Genomic DNA, 17,584 nt, shown 5'->3' on the forward strand with positions numbered 1-17,584 from the left:
ACCCCAATCATCATAACCACTGTCATCATCATCACCACCACCATCATCATCACAATTTTTTTACCATCATCATCATCACAAATGTTTTGTCATCATCATCATCACATATTCATTTTACATTTTGTATTTTATAATTTGTTTCATTCAAGAGATTCAACAAACTTGTACTTTTTTCATTTATTGGTATACTGACATGATTTTTCAAAGTAATATTGAAGAACATAGAACAGCATTTAAATTTTAATCCAACTGTAGCATTTTGACAAGACATAATATACATATATACATTCATTTTAGTAGCAGCCAAAATATCCCAAATGTGCTTCGTAAAAAGTTACCAGTAAATGAGCAAATGACAACAAATTTCCGGTAGAAGAACATAATCATCAATCACAAAAATAACATAACAGGTTTCCAAACACCGATATACATGTATATTTCACCTGTAATGTCTGTACATGACATCTATGATATCATACCAACCGATTCCACTAACACGCAAACGCAGCCATGCGTTTGCCCATTTTGGCCCCTTGATGATTTCTTTTATTGCCGAAATAAGACCGCTGTTTCTGCCCGCTCTTGTTAATAGGAAACGAACGCTATCAGGATTTCTGTTACTAGTATCTAGTCCAATATCCGGCCGAATGTAAATTCTAGGTGTTTGCAAACTCATTGACCTTATTAAATCTCTAAAGGGTTTGCCGACCTTCGCCAACACAAACTGGATTGACGGGTTTGATTGTATGCAGAACTTAAAAATTTCAACTTGAATGTGAAGTGGTAACATCAGAAATGGAAAAGTCGTTCGCTTCTGTGCCCTCCTATTGTTTATCATATCTTGAAGCTCTTTCAGGGCTGAACACACAGAGACGTCACCGTTGTCGCCAGAGTCACCGTTGTCGCCGGAGTCACCGTTGTCGCCAGACGCAGCGTTGTCGCCGGAGTCACCGTTGTCGCCGGAGTCACCGTTGTCGCTGGAGTCACCGTTGTCGCCGGAGTCACCGTTGTCGCAAGAGTCACCGTTGTCGCCAGACGCAGCGTTGTCGCCAGATGCAGTGTTGTCGCCAGACGCAGCGTTGTCGCCGGAGTCACCGTTGTCGCCAGACGCAGCGTTGTCGCCGGAGTCACCGTTGTCGCCGGAGTCACCGTTGTCGCTGGAGTCACCGTTGTCGCCGGAGTCACCGTTGTCGCAAGAGTCACCGTTGTCGCCAGACGCAGCGTTGTCGTCAGATGCAGTGTTGTCGCCAGACGCAGCGGTGTCGCCGGAGTCACCGTTGTCGCCAGAGTCACCGTTGTCGCCAGACGCAGCGTTGTCGCCTGACGCAGCGTTGTCGCCAGACGCAGCGCTGTCGCCAGAGTCACCGTTGTCATACGACTGTTCTAAGCGTGATATTATGTCCTTGTACACGCGTTGATTGATACGGATACTAACGTAATGCATGCCAAATCCTTCTGGGAAATACCCCAATGCAATTGTTCCAACATCACCATCGAACTTTCCATCTGCTGACACAATTGATGAGTGTTCTAGTCCTCGGGTAGAAACTACCAGGCACTGCAAATTATATTTTCTCATAAGTGCAATGAGCGTGAGGTTGTCGCCGTATGTCCCATTCTTAGACATATTCTTAACGTATTCATCAAATGTTTCATCATAGACAAAAGTTTCATAGAAATATCTGTTTTCTACAATGTGATGGACTGCTTCCTTACGTAAAGCATCTACGTCTTTGTATATACCAATTTTACCAAGTTGATGCGATATAGCAGCAAATTGACAATTTCCATCCGGATTTGGGTCCATGGCAATATTCACCCCATCCAACAACTGCAGATTTTCATGGTGTGTTAAAACATGATAGTACTTAGTTCTGTGATTTTGTTTCTCTGAGCGGTTCTGTTTTAATGAATGTTTTTTAATTTTTCGTTGTTTCTCTAACGCAACAGTTAGGCTAGTCATGTTTTCGACCCCAACCGATTTGCTTACGAATCCAAGTTCGGGTTTGTTCGGTACTTGAAATGACACGATGTAAACACCATTTCGTTTTACTTTTTCTACCTTGCCTTCGATAACATATCTTTTGGTTTGCACCCTGGATTTTCGAAAGGGATAGCGAATTAATACTGTCTCTCCTACTTTGTACTTGCTTGGGGAAGTTGCGTTTTTCAACAGCGACCTGTAAGCCTTTTTATTTGCTCGCCGTATGGTTTTCTTTATTTCACGAGAACTATGACGTTCTTTGGTAAAAACATGACTTCTTCCGTAGTAGGCTTCAAAGGGCGTGAGACCCCCAAGAACTCGCTTGAAACTTGTGTTTATGGCATAGGCTAAATCTTGAAGCCCTTCGACCCAGTTAAATCCACGTTTACTTTTTGTTGCAAATAGAATCTTGGCCTTTATAACACTGTTTGACCTTTCACACTTGCCCTGTGATTGAGGATGATACGGCCTACTATTGATCATTTTGATGTTGTACTTGTTCAACAAAAGTTTCATACTAGGGCCTTTAAATTCCAGTCCGTTGTCACATTGGATGATGTCAGGGGCAAGGTTAACCATCAACACGTCCTCTAATGCCTTTGCAACTTCACGCGAACTCTTCGTTTTCAGGGGTTTTGGCATAACGTACCTAGAATAAACGTCCACGACTTGTAGAATATAACTGTATGTGGACCCCTTGTAGCTAACACTTTGATTTTTCATGTTAATTATGTCAATCTGCCATCTTTTGCCTGGTTCCTCTTCTGTAATTGTCTTTGGCTTTGGCTTGTTTGTAAATCTCGGATACTTCTCATGGTAATACTTGCTATTGTACAGTATTTCAAGGATAGCTTGTTCCGAGAACCCCGTGTAATTTACTTTCAGTTTGTTGTAAATAACCCTTGCTCCACATCCTTTGTTTTCCATGAACATCTTCTCAACAAATCTAGGAAGATCTTCTTTCACAAGGACTTGCTTTCCGCCACACAATAAAGAACCCCGGTCACCAAGCTCGAAGTCCTTACGTTTTCTAATCATGGCCAAACAATTATTCTCTTCAGGTGTCCGTTTCTTCACAGGGACATCGAACGATCCGTTTAAACATCTGACAATAATGTCGTACTTCGACCTGGGCAAGCACCCTAATTGCTTCCTTTTTCTCCTAATTGCTTCCTTCATCTGAAATAATATAATAAGTTATTATACATTTATACTTCATTAGTTAATAGAGCTTGTATTGAACACCGCGTGTCGAAAACGAATGTCTCACGACATGAGCTGAGCTAAAATCACTCGTCTGATAGCTCCGCTAAAATTTACAATCCGAACTTCCGGGCAATATGCGCAATAAAAGTAGCAAGTACTTCATGTAAAGTTTCATTGAAATCCAACCGAATTCAAATTCAGGGGAAAAATAGCGGGCAAACTTATGGCGGTCAACGGACAAACGGTCTGTAGAAACCAATGCTACGTGGATGGAAGGGATATAAAGAAGGGGCCCTGGGGGCCTAGGTCGCTCACCAGAAGTCACGACTAGGCAGGGTTCGAAGGTCAAAGACCTATAAACTCCATAAAATTTAAAATGTTCAAATCTACAGATTACAGGAGCTCGATCTGATTTTGGTGGAAAATACACTTTCGAAAAAATGACTGTAGCTTAAATATTTTAGCAGTTTAGGAGTTACGCACCCGGAAGGAATGCCACGGACAATTGGATAGACGGACGGACAACTGCAAATGCACTCTGAGGGGGGGGGGGGGGGGGGCATAAAACATAAAAATCAATGCATGTTAAAACATCAATGCATATTAAGACAACTGAAAATTAAAATTATGTACAGTACTTACTGTCAAGAATTCTTTTGAAGTTTGAAGAAAGTTTGGATTTCAATTCTTTCTAGTCGAAAATCACAACTTTTCTTGCCGACCGCCAAGTCAAATATGGTTACTGACTTCTGAGTAAGACTCGTGTGCAAAATTCCCGCCTTTTTAAAGCGGCACGTTATCAAAGAAAAAATCGGAAACTTCAAAGCTTTGTCGGCTTCTCAGCAATATGACGTCGGAACGACAAATCAACTTTACAAAGTAATGTTTAGGAATACAGTCACACCTGTCTAAAGCAGCCAGTCAAACATCCTTATTTTTGGAGAGATATATTCATTTAAAAGAGCTCAAAATCTCTTAAATCGGATTTTGGTGAAAATACACTTTCGAAAAAAAAAGTTTTAAAAATTTGAAAATTGCTATTTATGATCTCCACGAAAGTATCTGGCTCGCCCGGGAATCGAACCCAGGCCGCCTGCGTGCCAATCTGACGCGCAACCGACTGAGCTAGCCGGCGAAACAGTTACACAACCAGCAAAATCCATGTAAAGTGTGGTTAGGTTAGCTGTTTCTGTTACTGCTAGTTACGACGACGACGACGACGACGACGACGACGATGATGATGATGATGATGATGATGATGATGATGATGATGATGATGATACTTTTGTCACTTCCAATATTAGGTTAATACAATGTATTTGAGTTTGAAAAAAAGTTTACACATCGGCAGACTATTTCATTTATTAAGAAATACATAATTTATGTACCATATACGTAGGCCATTTTCATTTTTATGAGTTTTTTTGGTATGTACCAAATACGTTTTGGCGAGCATAGAAAAACTTATTCCAACCGAATATGGTACAATGTTTGTACCATATTCGGTCGAAAATTGTACCATCTTCGGTCCGAGTATGGTACATTTGTACCATATTCGGCCGAATATGGTACAAATGTACCATATTCGTTTTTGTACCAAATACGGTCCGACAAACGGTAGCATACGGCAGAGCTGGACCGAACTTAATAATTGTCCATAAACGTGTAAGGCAAATAGGCCTCCGGCCCAGCTTTTCCGTTATTTTTTTATCTAAATATTATGTTATAAAATTTTATCCGACCACATCATTTTAAATTAATAATTTGCCTTTGTTAAAAAGTATATAAATGTATCATGGATAATCAGTTTTTGCATGTAAAATAAAAATGCAATCGAATAATCATACACATATGCATTTAAGAGAAAAGTTACGTAAATAAGCTCGCGAAAATGTGTATACAATTGTTTTGAAATACATGTTGACACGATTGTGCTTACGGCAATCGATATGTAGTTCCAAACAATACACACGTTAATTAAATGGAACTTACAATAGTTGACTGTTGACGAGGGGCACTCCTCTTAATTGTGTCTTGTACTGAGAAAAATGTGCTTAATGCTTAGAGTAAAGTGTCGTCCCAGATTAGCCTGTGCAGTCCGCACAGGCTATTCAGGGACGACACTTTACGCACATGCATTATGCCCAGTTTTCTCAGAACAAGACACAATTAATCTAATCTAGACATTACTGTTGTGTGTTCCTTTTTAATGTACCGGCTTAATACCTTTTAATATACTACTACACATATGTATGTTGTTGTTTGCCATTCTTTTGTTTTATGCACACTCTGCACATTGCTATCGCAGCTTTTTTGTTTTGTTTTTATTTTTCATTTATAACAAATATTCTGGCGACAGTAAGGGGTGCTCCGTCCATCCCTGCATTTTGATATTATATTCGAGTTCCATTTTTATCAATTGTACATATCTGTTACCATAGATCTTCTTATAATAATATTGACTGAAGCAACATTCATATTTGTGCGTTGGTATGTAAAATATTTCACGTTGAAGAAAATATTGCTAAGATTATTTTCCAAGTTTTGCTTAATGCGTGACAACGTGTAGTCGTGCTGTTCTTCTTACACTTTCGTCCAAAGTCGCTTTTCCTAAGACAAATATAGTGATTCGTCTGGTCGTGCTGAAGATAACAACATTCCAAATGTGTTCAAACTCGTGAGTGCCACTGCTCTGACAGTATTGGTGGGTTTAAATGTGAAATAGTCACGATCGGACAGACAGTGTAAGGAATCATTCTTTGATACGATGATTACTTTCTTTGTGGTCGCTGTTGCCTGTTTGGGTAAGTCCGGAATAATTTTAGTAGTCCTGAAAGCCATTTCGTAAACTTTTAATAAACCAATTAAATTAAGTTTTGAAAGAAAGTTATTATTGTGCGTTAGATAAATCATTTTACGTTTTTATAAATTTATATAAAAATACCTACGTATATTTATTCGGAATCAATAAAGTCTGCAACAATGTTGTGTGAGAATACAGTAAATTTGCTATATGAAATAAACAAGTATTCTGTATTTAATCCGTTTCTATGCTTTCACGGTAAATATCGATGAAATTGTGTTGAGTTTCGGCGGACTATCGATCGTACATCTCTGATCATAGAAAATAAATGAAGTCACTGGTGAATCATACCAAAAATTCACCAAAACCATCAAGAACCAACTAATAAAGTAATGTATACGATAGACAGTGTGTATATATTAGATTAATTGACAATATTGGATAAGTTTTAAATATAATCAATAATGTAGTATTCATGAATTAACTATAAAAAAATAAGTCCCCACAGGCTAATCAGGGTCGACACTTTCCGCCTAAACTTGATTTTCGGTAAGGAGGGACTTCATTGAAACTAAAAATACCATTAAAGCGGAAAGTATCGTCCCTGATTAACCTGTGCAGACTGCACAGGCTGATCTGGGACGACACTTTACGCATTTGCATTAAGTCCAGTTTTCTCAGAACGCGACACATTTATAGTTTCAGTGTTGCCAACAGCAACGTACGCAGACGTGTGTTCGTACGTTTCTGCACGTGACTGCAGCGCGTATGGCGTAAAACCTGTATGTGGAACAAATGGCGTCACATATGATAACCAGTAAGATAGGATCACACTCGTATTCTTTTACCTCTATGTGTACATGTGGGAAAATAAATTGATAACATAAAATTTGATTTTAAATTTCCACCTGTATTGCGTTTTAATATTTACTCTGTTTCTTAATTATTTGGAGATTGATTCCAAACAAAACATATTCATATAAAACTATTAATGAATAATATGTATTTCAGTTTACATTAAAATGCCCACAAACCTATCATTGTAATGCATATATAGTACTCGATTGATTGCTTCTTGAACGACAGGTACATCTTTGTGTCATCGATTGCGATATGCAACATATATGATAGCAATAGCATTCTGCAGCTACGTTTAGTCGATAAATAGTATACGCAATAAAATCGTTAAAACTAGATGTTTTTCTAAAGCCGGTTACGCATGCCTTCTGTTTTTGAAGCTGCAAACTCGCGACCGCTTACTGCCAAAACCACCAAATCCAGAAGGCCCATGAAGGCGCATGTGGCTCTGTAGGGTCCGCTACCACGACAAAACCCGTTAACGGGGGTCAGATTGCCCTCGATATCTTCTGTGCTGATTTGGCTGACATCACCTGCCCAGCGGGCGGCTCAAGAGTGTGTGGCAGCGACCACAAATATTATGAAAACCTGTAAGTACCTTCTCAAATACGCAACAGTTTATTCCTGATATTAAATAAACGACATTGATAAAGTGTAGTGCCTTTCTAATAACCAAAATAACGTACATGTATAATGAACATGTAATATGCCTACTAAAAACACACAAAGCACGCAATTTACGAAAATACTTAAGATAACGAATAACAGTATATACAACAAAATGAACAAGCGCGATTAACGACTTTGTTTGAATGGGAGATAAATCATGTTATGTTTGTACAAAAGGCTTATAACTTCCGCAGCCAAAATGTTATATGCAAACCGCAGACATGAATCTGTATCATATGTTATTATCACGATCGAAATAGAAACGCAATCATACGTATACACTGTATTTGTACTAAGCATATGTTGCAATTAACATGCTAAAATAATAATGTCGGGTTCTGAGAAAACATGTTCGTAAAGTGTCGTCCCAGATTAGCCTGTGCAGTCCGCAGAAGCCAATCAGGGACGACACTTTCCGCTTTTATGATATTTTGTGTTTCAAGGTAGTCCCTCTTTACCGAAATTCAAGTTAAGGCGGAAAGTGTCGTCCCTGATTAGCCTGTGCGAACTGCACAGGCTAATCTGGGATGACACTTTACGCACATGCATTAAGCCCAGTTTTCTCATATCAAGGCTTAATTGTGCGTGTCGTACTTTTCAGTTGCACGTTTGATAAAGCCCGTTGTGCAAACAGAAGCCTTCATCTTGGCTCCGGCTGCATGAAGAGAAGTTATTGATAAGAAGTTTCATCTTGAAATCCCTCTTCCTGTTAAACAATTGCAATAAATTATATATTAAAGATTACATAGTGAATTATACCATATGCAAGTATCATACATCGTTTGATACCATGTTTGCTAAAAATATTCGATATTCATTTTTTAACGCTTTTTTTTCGTCATTTTGACATGACGGTATAAACAGCGTAACTCACAAAAACACCATAACCGGTCATTACAGGCTTGCAAAAATCGAAAACGTTACGTTGGAGTTAAACATAACTTCCCAAAGATTTTTGTAAAACTGTTCTTAATTTAAAAAAATGAACGTAGATGGATATGTAACAGTTCCAAAACATTAAGAAGTTGTCAGTTAAGTATAGAAAACTTTTACAAGTAACCAATATCAATCATACTATTGATTTTGAAACGTTGAACATATAACCTAAAGTGCTGAAACGGCACCAACAATGTTCTATGAATATTAAAAGATAAATCGAGACGATTGCAATTGCCTCTAAAAACATAATACCAACTTGACTTAAAATATTGTATAAATGCAGCAACGAAACAAATACTCAGACAGGACACAAAACCCAGTAGTTTAACTATGATCAGGTCATTAAGGTTAAAGTCTAACCATGATACGGTCTTAAAGGTGACACTTAAACAATGATCAGGTGTTTAAGATTACACTCTTTCCATGATCAGGTCTATCAGGTGACACTCTTACCATGATCAGATCTATAAGATGACAGTCTGACCAGGATCAAGTCTATAAGGTGACATTCTTACAAGGATCAGGTCTATAACGTGACACTCTAACCATGAGCAGGTCTATTAGCTGACACTCTGACCATGATCAAATCTTTAACGTGATGTTATAACAATGGGAAAGTCTATAATGAAACACTCTCACCATGAGCAGGTCTATAAGTTGACAATCTAACCATGATCATGTCTATAAGGTGAAAGTCAAACCATGATCAGCACTATAAGGTGACACTCCTATTAGGTGATAATCTAGCAATGGTCTGGTCTTCTATGTGACTCTCTTACAGCGCTCAGGCAGAGCTCCAGATAAGGATTTGTGAAATTAGTAACGGTACTGCCACTGACAGAAAGAAAAGGAGTAACGCTTAAAATCAATTAGTACCTGTACTACCATATCCAAAATTACAGGTAGTACTGTACTACCCGTGTTGTTGGATATTGAAGGGTGTATAACTGACTTTACAGAAACATTTGCAGCAATTATAATAAATATATGTAGCTTCTTAAACAGTTACTGTATTAGGTTTTCCATTCTGAATTATGATGCAAATATAACTACGCATTAAAACTCATGACTAATACTATTTCTTCATTTTTCTTGACAAGAAAACACAAGCCAATTAGTAAGCTAAGTAAATGAACACTCATTTCACTGTCTCATCCGTTTCCCATCGTGTTTTCTAACGTTTTAAGCCACCGATGCAATCAAATCGTTTAATATCCGGGGGACAATGTCTTTTTCTGGGTTTACAGAAATTTATGTCAGGATAGTTAGACGACACCGTATGTAGTCATTATATACCAACAAAGTGTTGTTCTGAACCGCTTTCGGTTAAGCTGGCATTCCATTGCGCGCAGACGTATTGTTTTTGACGGATTTACAAGTTACAGGAAATCACGCGACAAAATAGACATTAATATATGAACCCAGTCTACAACTTTTCGGTAATTTTAATTAACGAAAAGCGCCGTTAGGTTAGAGACCAACAAATCACGCCTCGCTGACGCAAACGTTTCGATGCGGCCAGATTTTTTTCGTAAATGCGTAAAATGCATATTAATGTCGTAATTGTACGTCCAGTTTATAAAAATAAATGCGTAAATCTTCATGAAAAAGGCGTATTTACGACTGTACGGCCCTTATCTCGAGCTCTGCTCAGGTCTCTAAGGTGACGTCTAACCATGATCAGGTCTATAAGTTGACACTCTTACCATGATCAGGTCTATAAGGCGATAGTCTAGAAATGATCATGTCTTGTTTGTGACACTCTAACCATGATCAGGTCTTTAAGATGACACTCTAAATTTGATTAGATCTATACGGTGACACTCTGACCATGGTCAGGTCTCTAAAGTGACAGTCTCACCATTATCAGGTCTATAAATTGACGGTCTAACCAGGATCACGTTCATGAGGTGACACTCTTACAATGATCAGGTCTGTATGGTGACACTCTAACCAGAATCAGGTCTATGAGGTGACGCTCTTACATGAGCAGGTCGATACATTTACAGTCTAGCCATTCAGGTTTATAAGGTGGCAGTCTAATCATGATCAGGTCTATAAGGTGACAGTCTTACCATGATCAGGATAAAAGGTGACTAACAATGATCAGGTCTATCAAGTGCCTCTAACCATTAGCTTGTCTATAAGGTGACAGTCTTGACATGATGAGGTCTATAAGTTGACACTCTTGCCATGATCAGGTCTATAAGCCTAACCATGATAGTGTAATGCCCCAGCATTATCGTGTTATAAAGTTTAAATATGTAATGTTACACTTACCTGTTAAAACATGTTAAGTCGTACCTATATGGTGCTCCTGAATTGCCACGACAGGCCATATCTGTTCATGAACGCCAGGATGGCCTGTCGCTCCAATTCCCATTCAGAACATTTTGACATGAACAGATATGGCCTGTCGTGGCAATTCAGGAGCGCCATATAGGTACTCATGCCTACTTTCGGGAATCATCATGAAATTATTGCCGTACTTAACGAACAAACATGCCCAAGCTTATTGAATTAGAGATAGAACAATAATCAAAAGAAAAAAATATGTGAAATCACGTCCGTATACATGAGATCATTAACTTAGGAAAGGAAACAACGAAATATAAAGTTTGGTATGATATACATGTGAAATTAAAAAGCATGGTGTAAAGATCATGTCAAGTTTTGAATATATCTGCTGAAACGTAATGTTATAACTCATAAACGTTTTACTGTAACAGAACGTTTTTAAGATAAGTGGTACAGAAAATACACGTCGAATATGTTTTTAAAGATATATTTCTTGTTATATTTGATCGAGAATGTAACCCGCCTCCCAGTTTCGCTGAATGGGTCAAGTTCCCCACGGGCACTACTTCCCCGTACCTCAAATAGTTTTTTATTACCCAAAATTTTTCATACCCAAGTTGTTTTCGTACCCATTTTTTTTCTTACCCAAATTTTTTTCCTACCCAAATGTTTTTCCTATCCCAATTTTTTTTACCCAAATTTTTTTGGCACAATTTTTGTACCCACAATTTTCGTACCCTTTTTTGTTTCGTACCCAAAATTTTCGTACCCACAAACACAATTTTAGTGATGTAGATAAACTTAAATTGATGCTTTTATATCGATCGTCTTCAAAAGCATCGTCACATCACTACTGTCAGTACTTTGATTTTGTTATGTATACCATGTACTCTTGTTTGTCTGGAAAAAGCTATTAGCTTATGTTTGTGTTTATCATGTCCGACGTTAAATAAATTTTCTTGTATCTTGTATCATGGTAAGAGTTTAACCTTATAGATCTGATCATCGTTAGAGTGTCACTATATACTACATATTGTTACGACTCAGGTCTTTTATCCAAGAAGACGAAAGACGGTAATGTTTAACATTTATTGTTTAACATCTAACATGTTACCGAACAGAAGTTTAACAACATATCAATGAAATAACCGCTGAGTGATGAGCATTATTTTTATTTAATCTACTTGAAAATTTATATTTCAACATGAGGCATCATGGTTGATAAATCAGCGTATAAATCATGAATATAAATGATAGTTAAAGGGATCTTTTCACGCTTTGGTAAATTGACAAAATTGAAAAAAGTTGTTTCAGATTCGTAAGTTTTCGTTTTAGTTATGATATTTGTTAGGAAACAGTATTCCTGAACATTTACCATAGTCCAATATAGCCATTATATGCATCTTTTGACGATTTTAAAACCTAAAAATTATAAAGCGTTGCAACGCGAAACGATTGAATAATTTGGAGAGTTCTGTTTTTGTCGTTAAATTTTGTGAAACTACGAAGATTGCTTATATAAGGTATAAAATACGTCAGGAATGTGTACTCGGCGGAATAGCTCAGTAAGCTAAAGCCTTTTTACTTCAGGACTCTGGCAGGACTCCAGGGGTCACTGGTTCGAAACCTGCTCCGAGCAATGTTCTTTTCCTTTTTTTATTTTTTTTCTTGATTTTTTACTGGAGCTTTTATGATCCAATGTTTACATTTATCAATATAAAGCATTTAATGAATAAGTTAAAAAAAATGCCAAAATCTGTGAAAAGGCCCCTTTAAGTCTTTTAAAATGAAAGTCTCTTTACTTTACTACGCAAACTTCGAGTTAAAGAAATATCCGTGTTAAATAAAACTTTTAATGCCAACCATCTTATCAGAAATCCGCTTATTAATATACGTCAATGATGTTTCGTCAATTTTGAATGTTCCTTGGCCGAAAAAGAGCCTTACTTATATACTCAAGGGTGGCCGAAGGCCGAGGCCGGTGGCCGATGTCCAAAACAAGTGTGCTAAGAATGGATTTTTACGTATAAGAAGTGTATACATACTTACAAAACTATGGATTTTATACATTGTGAGTAAACAATTAATATTTTTTCTTGAGGATTTTTAACAACAAAACACTGTGTCAGTACAAAAATAGACTGGTTACTTTTCCTTCAGAACGGGTCAAGGACAGTGTAGAAACATGTTTTGTTATGTAAAATGTAAACAACATGGATATGGTTGTTACTGATTGAGTCGTGGGTTCCGTTTGATTCGTGGGTATAGAAATCGCGTGAAATCTCGCGATAGAACGTTCGCACATGATGCAGTCCGTTACGGAAAAATGTTTTGACACGGTCACCATTTCTATTTCCCATCAAAAATGCGTCAAAAACAAGTAAATAGTGTAATTAATCATAACTTGATAGGTCCTTATGAAATATTTCCTCATTTATGTATTGGTCATATAGTGTTTCAAACTAACACAACATCGTTTATTTAGGAGTATTTACCATGCTACATCGTCTGTTGACATATTTTCACAAAAAATTAATCTGTCTTGCAAGGTCAGTTTAAAGGCTATTTATAGAATGCAAATCTTGAAATTCTGGCAGCCAATCAGAACCCACGAATCAACCGGAAGCTTATTTTCATGATGGTAGTTTGACACTATCAACACAGTCGATTATTTTAATGTTTAAAGACGATAAACATTTGGGAAAAAAAGCAACAAATCTTAAAGAAGAAAGGTTAATAATTATTTTCATAATGATTCATGGTCATATATTTATAAAATATCTGTGATGTAACAACTTTATGAAAATTACCCACGGCTTAACCAGACTATAGCATAGTTGCCAGTTTGTAGTTCCTTCCTTACTTCCTTCCTTCCGTCACACTTTTGTTACAGTTTCTCATAGCGCCTTAAATATTTTACCGATCTCTCACATATTTGGCATGTAGGTACCTTGCATGGACCTCTACCTTTTCATGAGCTTTGAGGCCACTGGGGTCAAGGTCAAGGTCACCGAGGCTAATAATAGATTTTTCCGTCACACTTTTGTTACAGTTTTTCATAGCACCTTCAATATTGTTCCGATCTCTTACATGTTTGGCATGTATGTACCTTGCATGGATCTCTACCTTTTGATGAGGTTTGAGGTCACTGGGGTCAAAGTCAGCGAGTCTAATAATAGATTTTTCCGTCACAATTTTGTTACAGTTTCTCATAGCACCTTCAATATTTTTCCGATCTCTTACATATTTGGCATGTAGGTACCTTGCATGGACCTCTTCCTTTTGATGAGGTTTGAGGTCACTGGGATCAAGGTAAAGGTCAACGAGGCTAATAATAGATTTTTCCGTCACAATTTTGTTACAGTTTCTCATAGCGCCTTAAATGTGTTACCGTTCTCTTGCATATTTGGCATGTAGGTACTTTTCGATGAGGTTTGAGGTCACTGGGGTCAAGGTCAATGTCACAGAGGCTAATAATAGATTTTTTAAAGGTGGTTATTAACACATACATTGACAAAGCGCATCATTGGGGGAGCATCCATCAGTTTCACTGATATTCTTGTTGATTAATAATGACCTTCAACTTAATTGAATTTTAAGTCTATGAATTTGGAGATTTAGAGTTGAATATCTGTTATAAAAGCAGCGGTAAACATGTACATGTAGTACACGTATTTGTGTCCTGAAGGAGTTTGATGAAGTTTAATATTTTGCTATATTTGCTTAGCATAAGTGTAGGGAAATGTTAACTTTCTTTCTGTGGTGTTTTAAACTTTATACCAGTAAGTTCCTTGTGGGTTTCGTCTACCATATTAGTGCAACTGCTAGCACAGATACTAAATAAGGTACTCACATGGGCATCAACTGGAATCCTCTTCATGATGGCACACGTCGCCCTCAACGTTCTCATTGGAAACACGTCAGCGTGTCAGCTACACGTCTTTGAATGGCATTTACTCTTTCTAGAAATACTCTTTATCGATACTTTCTCTCAGGATTTTAGGGACAACAATTTCGACATGGTGGTTTTAACAGTGTTTTTTTATAAATATTTTTTATAGCATCGAACAAACCATAAACGTATTTCGGATTGTGTGTTTGTCATTCATATTTTAGAACTTCGATCGGAATAAAAGCATTGGATTAAAGTTGTCACTAAGGTAAATGCAATTAAGTTTTGTTTTGCTGCTGCATTTTTTTACCAAGAATTTGAAGAAAAATATCACATTCTTGATTCGTTTTTATTTTTTCTTATATTTTCAATAGGAAAGTATTAAAAAGAACAGTTTAAAGAGGAACTATTTTTTACATGACACAATCGGTAGTTATTCGGTAGTATGGAATGTTGTGTACATGTAGGAGGCTCGACAAGAATAATTATATTGTCATGTCAATGTATCATTTGTCTTTGATAAAATGTGTCAACGGCATGAAGCTGGATAAATAGAATACATGGTTGATGCCGAGGTGGAGAAAGTTTATCCAGTTCGGCCCGAAAAAGAAAAATAGGGCTCGCTAAAGCTCGCCCTATTTTCTTTTTCTAAGCCTCACCGGATAAACTTTCTCCATCTCGGCACCTACCATGTATTCTTTTTATGTTCTCCCATCCATTTGTCTTATTTGAATTTAAACAAGACTAGTTTGGAAAGGTTTGACCAGCTGATCATTGAGCGCAATTTTAGAAACAATGTTTGTCATGTATTGGATTTTATTCAACATGAATCAAATAAATTGCTCTGACAACTTATTCGATTTCGCAAATCTTGTATTTGTCATATTGATTCGCAGTCAACACAAACCTTTCCAAAACTAGTCTTGTTTAAATTCAATTAAGACAAATGGATGGGAGAACATAAAATGGAATTGTAAATTGAAAGATTGTTTATTAATTGCACGATTCGCGAAAAATATACGAAAAGACTGTTCGACAAAAACAATACATAATACATTCAGCATGTTTCAAGGGTTAATGTTTACCCCGCTTGATGTTAGATATTTTCAAGCCTTATTGCTCTCCCTTAGATATTAGAGTGAGTGTCCGGCTTGCGGTTTTGTTTTCAAACTGCGTATTACTTCTGCTAAACTAAACTAGAATTGTTCGACGATTAATAAAAACAAAATACAAATAATATTGCGAGGTTTTTGTTTAAATTTGTAAATAGGTAGACTTTTTGTTATTGTAACTTGTAAATAACGAAATAACTGTAACATGGTTTATCATTAACTTATATTATTAAGATTGATACCGTAATTACCGGCTGTATAGTGAATCCCGTAATAATCGGCTGTTGAGAAATGTTTTGCTTTGTCATGGTTAAATCACAAAGAACGTTCAACGAGAAACCTCCGTTAACTTATTCGGTCCTTTGTAAAATAACAAAAAACTAGCGCCACATTCAAGTTGAACAGTTAGCTCTATTTTGGCTGAAGCACAAGTCCCGTGTAAGCACGGATGGACACGGCAGATCGTTCCAATACCCAAGTATCAAGATCCGGCACGATCCGGGATGATCCGTGGACTTTTTGTGTGAGCGTCGACGATGTCCCAAAGACCGTCACCCCGGGGACAACACGGGATCCACACGTTCTAACCCATACCAATAAGGACAGTTTCGGCAGCAGAACGCAATCAACCCGGCGCCCAAACCGACTGTCCGTCCAAAACGGCAGAGATTTGAATAGCGCCGGATAAACAGTGACCAACACTTCATCTACATGGACGATCCCAGACCTACACGACAACGACACGGATAAACACAACAGCAATACCGACCAAACTCAAAAAGAACCGGAGCGACAATAATTTATATAAAAGCAGGTTGATTTACCATCATGTCGGCTGTCCGTTTTGCGCTGTGTTCGGTACACGCGCTTCCCACCTAAGTGACCATGGTTCAATACCCGTTCCCGGCAACATTTGAATTAGGTTGGTTTTCACCAGAACGGACAGGTGGGGTTTCCTCCGGATACTCCGTCTTTCGCCATCAGCACAAGACCAAACTGATATTGAAATCTTGCAACAAAAATAGCTGGGAAATTGCAGGTATGATTAATAAATTCGGCCGAAATTTCGTGAGTTAAGGTAGCGCACCTGTAATGGGCACCTTTCCAAATATAATATAATATATTATTTTCTGAATCAGCATCATTTCACTAAACCACATGCAAATTTTTAGGTAGGCTTTCCATGCTTTTAAACAAATATACTGATTGTTTCAAAACCACCCAACGGTCGGCTTTTGTCCAGTTTGTTTGCACCCCTGGGGTAAAAAGTGCAACATATTTAACAATGAACATAGCTTATATGCTATATTAAATCAAATTACATATGAAAAGAAATAAAACGCGTCGCAAAAAGTATGCGTTGTCGGCAGGATTCGAACCTGCGCGAGAAGATCCCAAAAGATTTCTAGTCTTTCGCCTGAATAACTCGGCAAAGACAACTTCTTTAATTAGATATCCATAAGTAAACAGGCAAAAAGGCTGATCGATCTTCGAAGAAATCGCGGGAAATCATAAATACCAGGTGCGCTACCTTAAGTAAATTAATTAGGCATGAGTGCTGGGACACACTCCAAGTCCTCACATAATGCAGCCTCAGGCGCGGATGAGCCTCATTAACTCCAAAACGCACACACACATTTTGATTCCATCATTCTGCAATCGGATCTTCAATGTGTAACCTCGCATATCGTGTACATAGCTGAAAAGGCAAAATGCCTGAAAAAAAGAAAACATGAAAAGTACGATAAAGTGGGCCTTCCAGTTCACAAAGGATCGATACAAGCACCACCCGCTACCGATGAAGAACAGCAGAAACAAGAAGA

General features: G+C 37.6%; 1 protein-coding gene across 1 annotated transcript; it reads left to right on the forward strand.

Moving 5' to 3' along the window:
- The first annotated feature begins 5,831 nt into the window (after window positions 1–5,831).
- LOC127843052 (ovomucoid-like) lies at window positions 5,832–8,264 on the forward strand. Its single transcript, XM_052372858.1, has 4 exons — window positions 5,832–5,994; window positions 6,693–6,810; window positions 7,232–7,441; window positions 8,122–8,264. Exons 1-4 carry the CDS (start codon window positions 5,958–5,960, stop codon window positions 8,195–8,197), a joined length of 441 nt encoding a protein of 146 aa, XP_052228818.1. The 5' UTR covers window positions 5,832–5,957; the 3' UTR covers window positions 8,198–8,264.
- The last annotated feature ends 9,320 nt before the right edge of the window (window positions 8,265–17,584 follow it).

This window comes from Dreissena polymorpha, chromosome 1 (assembly GCF_020536995.1).
Source record: "Dreissena polymorpha isolate Duluth1 chromosome 1, UMN_Dpol_1.0, whole genome shotgun sequence".
Classification (NCBI taxonomy): domain Eukaryota; kingdom Metazoa; phylum Mollusca; class Bivalvia; order Myida; family Dreissenidae; genus Dreissena; species Dreissena polymorpha.

Coding starts and splice junctions, on each gene's coding strand:
- LOC127843052 (XM_052372858.1), top strand. CDS start 5,958: ATGATTACTTTCTTTGTGGTCGCTGTTGCCTGTTTGG. Junction 5,995..6,692: donor GGTCGCTGTTGCCTGTTTGG/GTAAGTCCGGAA, acceptor ACACATTTATAG/TTTCAGTGTTGCCAACAGCA. Junction 7,442..8,121: donor CACAAATATTATGAAAACCT/GTAAGTACCTTC, acceptor CGTACTTTTCAG/TTGCACGTTTGATAAAGCCC.